At 33.7% G+C, this 6,636-nt stretch overlaps 1 protein-coding gene across 1 annotated transcript; it reads right to left on the minus strand.

The window, feature by feature from the left end:
- Positions 1 to 810: 810 nt before the first annotated feature.
- Positions 811 to 6,069, minus strand: LOC123551150 (E3 ubiquitin-protein ligase XIAP-like). Its single transcript, XM_053532592.1, has 4 exons — positions 3,384 to 6,069; positions 2,136 to 2,326; positions 1,105 to 1,256; positions 811 to 975 (listed from the first exon to the last, which is right to left on the minus strand). Exons 1-4 carry the CDS (start codon positions 4,048 to 4,050, stop codon positions 942 to 944), a joined length of 1,044 nt encoding a protein of 347 aa, XP_053388567.1. The 5' UTR covers positions 4,051 to 6,069; the 3' UTR covers positions 811 to 941.
- Between the last annotated feature and the right edge of the window lie 567 nt (positions 6,070 to 6,636).

Raw genomic sequence — 6,636 nt, forward strand, 5'->3', positions numbered from 1 at the left:
TTCGCACGGTTCCTTGAATAATTGAACGACAAACTGCACATTTTCTCAACGCATGCGCACACTCAACACAAGAAACCATGTGACCGCATGGAAAAAACACAATGTTTGCATCTTTGTCCATACATATTTTGCACATTATCTGTTCTTTCAGATGTCTGTTTTCTTCTTTTAGAGAATTTCTTTCTGAAAAATTAAAAGAATGTTGTTACATAGTAGTTTTGCCTACTAGTATTTCTTTGCAGTCAGGTTCAAAAACAATTTTCAATTTAAAATAGTCTATATGTATATAAAGCGTATGATAATCCTAGATGCCACTGCAAAACAAAAGTGTTACCTGTGTCTTCCACAAGTACTAAGTTGTAAACCATTGCACTTTATGATAAATATATGAAAATGAATCATCTGTAACAAATAAATTACAGTGATATGAGCGGGTTCTGTGTGCATAAGTGTCCCCTAGCTAAAATCTTTATACAATAGTTTAGGTGGTTATCTGAAGTGTAAGAAAATCAACGGTGATAGTATGATGGTATCCTTCGAAACATCCAAGATGGCCGACAAGATAGACGCCAAAATATGCAACTGCACAAAACTCCTAGAATAATCACCTTCATAATTTATTCAAAGTTGATCAGGGACCTCTCATGCACACAGAACCCCACTCAGATACTAGACTAGAATGTAAAATCGCAACTATGTTAGAAAAATAAGATTCTATTGTAAACAATAGAATCACGTAGGCAGGAAACGAGAAGTGCCAATTTAATACATTCAATACCATGAAAAAATGTATGGATGAACTTCACGTACTATTTGTCGGAACAATATTTCCTTTACCGCTTGATGTTTGTAAATGGTTGACACTGTCACCCCCTGTGGGATTACTAGACCATGTGTTTTGGGGATCTGTCGACCTCTTGTGACTGCAGTCTAGGAGGTAATCAAGAAGTTGTTGTGCTTTTAGATCTGTGTTGTCTGGAATAAAGTAAATGTTGAAGTTAATAATAATCATATAAAATGCATTTAGGCTAATATCAATTTAGTTTCTATTTTTTGTTCTTCCTAAATGTCTGAATGTTCCTATTTCATTAGCAAAATACTTACTGCAATGTTCTCTTGTGTGTTTGACTGATTTTTTCGACAAGTTCTTGAGTGTATCCCATGCCAAGAACCAATTTAGCAGCAACACTGTTTAAATCTTTGATGCTCTGATCGTGCACCTCGTTCGTATGGTTCAAACTGGACCCATGTACCTCCTAGAATTGTAAAACTTGACTTCTACACTAGGTTATAATAGAATTTAAATTGGTCTACTTGCCTGCTGAAGTAAGTAAGTTTTGATATATCACACATATTTGAACGAATATGAAAATATACGCTTGTTACGGTCTATAATTCATCAAATACCATAAATCAGTAAAATTCGATATTCTATAAGTATCATATAAATTTTGACGGAATTTAATTAATACAAACATCTTTCTGTTCCAGTTTCTGTCGATAAATTTCATCTTACTCCTCCCTCTTTTGTTATTCTATTCATACCAAGGTCAAGTGCTCACAAGCGGTATCACAAACAAAACGCACGTGGTCTATTGTGCAAACTAGGTCAATCGTATTTGACAGACCCGATTGGACAGTCTGTTTTATGTAAATATTAATGATAGACAGTTTTTTATCCGTCCATTATAAACCGTTCCCAGAGCAGTGGTTATTAACTAGACTTAACCTACATTTGCTCGAGGGCTTAGTAAAATACTGAATACTGATTTGTTTGTCATTCAATACGGTATGAAATACATTTTATTAAAAAGGATCTCAATGTTTACAATTTATAAACTTATCTACATCTACGGAAATACTCCCAACAATCAATTTCTGATCATAACTGGGAGGTCGGGGCAGTTTTTAAAAGCATGTTGCTATGTTACATGATACATGATATTCATGTTGTTAAGAGAGTAAGAGCAGTAATATATACAACTTGTCATGGGGTATAGCTTTTCGAAACTGGCCTATATATAAAGTCAGTTTTAAAAAATGCAAAGAAAATTATAACAAAATGCAAGCATGTAATATATAATGATAACTAAAATATATCGTAGTAACTATATAACTATGTTTCTAAAATGTACCAGTGCTTGACTTTGTGGCAGATAATCAACATTTGTTATTCGACAAAAGTTAACAAACTCCACTCCTTTGCATTGTTTAAAATACGCGCAGTTGTGAAACCATCTAGCATGCTCAATCCATGGGTTATCTCCTAGTTTCCAATCCCGAAGCTCACCACCACAAAAGAAACACTTGACATTGTCCTTAGTACCTGCCAAAAAAGTCCGACTAAAGTATATGGATCTTACATGCCTGTCTGTATAAATCATGGTCTTCCCAAATCCGAGGGGCAACGTGGAATGGAAAACCAGGCGCCAGCGAAGATTTTTATCCACGCTGTCTGGAGGGTTCGGAAAATAGCTGCCTTACACAGGTATACAAGATATATTACTTTTCTTGCCTATTTAAACCGGGATCGCCTGTCCCGTCGTCCGTCCCACAAGGCTGTCACCTCGGGAACCTCGGTCGGCGGTTCCTGGAGGGGAACCGGTACCCCACTGTTCGAACCGTCTATTAATATCATTGCAAGAATTCCCGAGATATTGTAAATTAAAACCATGAAATTTCTTTTTTGTCCCATATAAAGTAATCTATTGCACTGAATTGGCATGTAAAGCATTTACATACCTATACGTAATTCTTGTGTGAAAGGTCAGGTCAAATATGTGGTAAGTCGACTTATTTATATCGACAATATGTGTTTGAAATATGCGTAAAAATGAAGGATAGCTTAGATATGGCAATCTTCATTCTATACGCACCTGTATTCTGTACACAATCTTCCAATTTACTTTTTGAATTTAATAACTAACGTTCCATATGGGTTTTGTTTGTTTGGAAACAAATAAAAAGAAGGCGATATAACGGCTAGTTGTTGGGTGATACCATTTACAGATTCTTATTTAGTACAGATATAAGTGTATGTTAGCACTGAAATATTCATACAAGTTTACTTAATAGAAATATGAAAGTTCGCAACAGTTCATCTTACCTTCTTATAACATGTAAAGGCCATAGATTTTGTTTTTATCCGACGCGACATTGATGTATATAAAATAAAACTTTTTATACTCGGCTATTAATTGTAAAAGTAAAAAAGCATTTTCACCGAGATATTTAGAAACATATACAGGTTTTGTTATCTAATGTTTCATTTTTAGCAATAGTATATTTTATATTAGTAAATCTCCGACAGGGTTTCTTTATGCCGTGTAACAACTTCTGCTTGTTTCAGAGTACGAAAAATAATACAAATAGAGCAACAATACCTGTATAGAAAAATCCGGAAGCTGCTAAAGTTTCAGGGGTTATATTGTCAAATAAAGTTCCCTTTCTGAATGATGACAATCTCTCGCTCTTCAAAGCATAATCCGGATGTTTTGGTCTTTCATCAGTTATACCAGGAAACCGTTCAATTTGTTCAGTGGGATAATCAGAAGCCTGTTTTAGATAGCTGTATCGTAATGTGGAACTTTCATTATTTATTGATGTGTTTTCAGTTGTGTCTGTGGGTTCTGGATTTTGTTCTGTATTTTGACTTGAGCGTATTGGCACGTTTCTTCTGCGATGGTTATAGTTTTCTCTCTGAACATCCTGAGGTCCGCCGCTTGCAAAGTCTTTGTTTTGTTGCTGAGCATGTATTGGTACATTACTTGTTTGCCTACCGTTTATTAAATCACAGTTAGGTGATAACCGATGATGTGTTTCTGCAACCGTCTCTTCCTCTGACCACTCCTTGATATTTACTCGACAGAAGAAACATATAGCCTCATCTCCATTTCCGGTATAGTAAAATCCAGATTTTGCTAACCGCACTGGTGATACTATACTGCTTTTAGGGTATGTTTGAAATGAGCAAAACCGAGCCCATTCATAATTAAATAATTTATCATTTGAACTGCGATTGTTTTCTAGTTCACTTAAATACTTTTTCATTGAACGCGAATAAATTTGACAAATCAAATAAGAATTAAATGAAAAGTTATAATCGAATTTAATGTTTACACTAATTGACTCAATTCTTCCAAAATGAAATCTAGAGTGAAAAGTTGTACAATAACCGACAGAGTCATAATTGTGTGTAATTGCAGGAACTGTTAAAGGGTTTGCTTTTCAATCTGTGGTTTCTGGTTACGGAAGTGTCAGTCCTTTAAAAGTCAAGTTCGTGAAAGTATTTACTTAAGTCATTAAATTTATTTATTGGAAATGGGTATGGTATTATAAATTTAGCAATTTAAGATAACAGTTTTTTTTAAAAAAAATCCCGGATGATGTTTGCTATCAATTGTACTAATTTGTCAGTAAAATTTATAGAATTGACCGTCACTATAGTTATGCTTATGGTTCCATAAATAGAAAAAGAAATCCCATTACTTATCTAAAACAATCTTAGGCCAGGAATGCCAAGTGTCTCAATCGTTTCGATACGTTTCTCACACATGTCATTAGGATTAAGTATAAAATTTATCTAACTGAATATCTTACTAAGTGAAGTTTCAGCTGTACATCATATACTAGTATGTATCACATGCTCTTCAGTAAACCATGTTCTCATTATTCTATTTTGTAAGTTAGAAATACCATAAAATGTTTAATGCTTAATACAATTATTGTATATTGTGTTGTATATGTAATTAAACATAAGTAACGCTCATCTTTTTAGATATTCTGCATATAATTGTGGTGCCAATATATTTTCAGATTAACTTACAAGCTTAGGCAAAAGTCTGTCCTAAAGAAGTTACAAAAATGAGATGGACAATTGTTTCATTTTCGGCTCGCCTAGAAAGAAAATTGCAATGCACCGATTTAAAAGCTGATTTCTGAACAAGTAATTATGTTCAATTATAGAGAAACGACGTATTGATACCTACACTAACACAGCCGAAATCAACCCAATTAATAGAGTAGAGCAAGAGATAATAAGTGTATGCCATTTCGGTGATTTATTTTTTACCGTTTTTGGCAATCCCCGTTTTCTAAATATACAAGCCTTAGTACATCGTACATCATATCCATAGGGCTCGTCGTATCAATTGGATTCCTTTAGAATAATTCTATAATTGCGTGGAAAACGTTCATAATATTTTTTACGTTACCAAAATGTGATCGATTTACTTCAAATGAGGACATGATCTATGAATAATTGTACTAAAGTATTGTTAAGCGATACAGATAAATATAACAAAAGGCAACAAACGAAATAATGATAGTGAAGGACAATAGTGAATAATATTACCGATATCCACCAAATAATTCTCTAAATAATCTCTCCATTTGTTTCTTTAAAGTAGACATACCTTACTGTCATTCTTTTCTCTCTCTTTCTCTCTCTCTCTTTCTCCCTCTCTCTCTGTCTGTCTGTCTCTTTCTCTCTCTCTCTCTCTCTCGCTCTTTAAAGGTAATTTAGTAGATATTTAGAGGACGAAGAAGATGATCCTGATTATACTTATGACCAAAACATTTTATGACTATTTAAACACAAAATAAGTGAACTAACTGGATAGCTCCGAAACGACTTATAAGATCAATGTAAACATGAAAATAGTATCTTTACTTTTATGATTTTAAACTAGTGAAAGAGTATCAAATACATTGTACGTATAAAATCATTCAAACACGTTGACCAATTCGAACAGGAAGTAAATCGATTATCCTAAATCTGATATTCCATTACATAGTGAAATGTTGTAAGAATTTCTGATATAAATGGTAGCTGAATTTCATGTATCTCATTTGATATTATTTATGAAATTACATCAACTTATATTAGAAACACACATTTACTCTCCTTTTAATAAAATCCTATTAGACAGTGTAAGTTTAACTAAGATATGATAAAGTAACAACTGCAGTATATATATATATTGTTCTGACATTTCACAACATTGCATAATAGTATGTAATTTTTTGTTCGCTAATATACATTGTGAAATTTGTTAAATTTCATAAGATTGCGTAAATACAAGGTCGTTTACAAAATACGTGAACTGATGGCAAGCCATAAAGGTGTATTTGATTAATCTCCTTAAAAATGTGTGTCTGCTACAGATGTGCTGAATCTAAAGCTGTTACCTTATAACATTATATTATAAAACTAAGGGGTTTGCGTCCCGGCTCACATCGGCGACGTCTTCATAAGGTCAACTTTGTTTACGATATTTTTCGTAATCAACTGTTGTAGAAGTTTCTTTAGTGTTTTCTCGAGTTAAATAGCATAGCAAAAGATTCTTTTAATTTTACTTAAGACTTTCATAACAGGAATATAACTATAGTTGATATCTCATTGCGTTTTACACACATGCCTTTCAGGCAGTAATTAGAGGTTATCATTCCGGGCTGGTGTGCCTTAAGGCGATATTGGCATACTAGAAGAGGTATTCTACCGTCCATAAACAGGCTCAATCAAACCGAGCCTGCAACATTATCGTTTACGTTGTGTTTAGCGACCTGTGGTTTTCCACGTTTTACTTTATTATCACAGCAGCGTTGTTTGTGACGTGTTGTGGCCGTAAAAAGACA

Source organism: Mercenaria mercenaria, unplaced genomic scaffold, assembly GCF_021730395.1.
Source record: "Mercenaria mercenaria strain notata unplaced genomic scaffold, MADL_Memer_1 contig_1554, whole genome shotgun sequence".
NCBI classification, from domain to species: domain Eukaryota; kingdom Metazoa; phylum Mollusca; class Bivalvia; order Venerida; family Veneridae; genus Mercenaria; species Mercenaria mercenaria.

Excerpts from the sequence above, each read along its gene's own strand:
- LOC123551150 (XM_053532592.1), bottom strand. The coding sequence starts at position 4,050 with ATGAAAAAGTATTTAAGTGAACTAGAAAACAATCGCAGTTCAAATGAT. Across the intron at positions 2,327-3,383 it reads TTCCGGATTTTTCTATACAG|GTACTAAGGACAATGTCAAG; the intron begins GTATTGTTGCTC and ends CTTTTTTGGCAG. Across the intron at positions 1,257-2,135 it reads TGCCACAAAGTCAAGCACTG|GAGGTACATGGGTCCAGTTT; the intron begins GTACATTTTAGA and ends TTACAATTCTAG.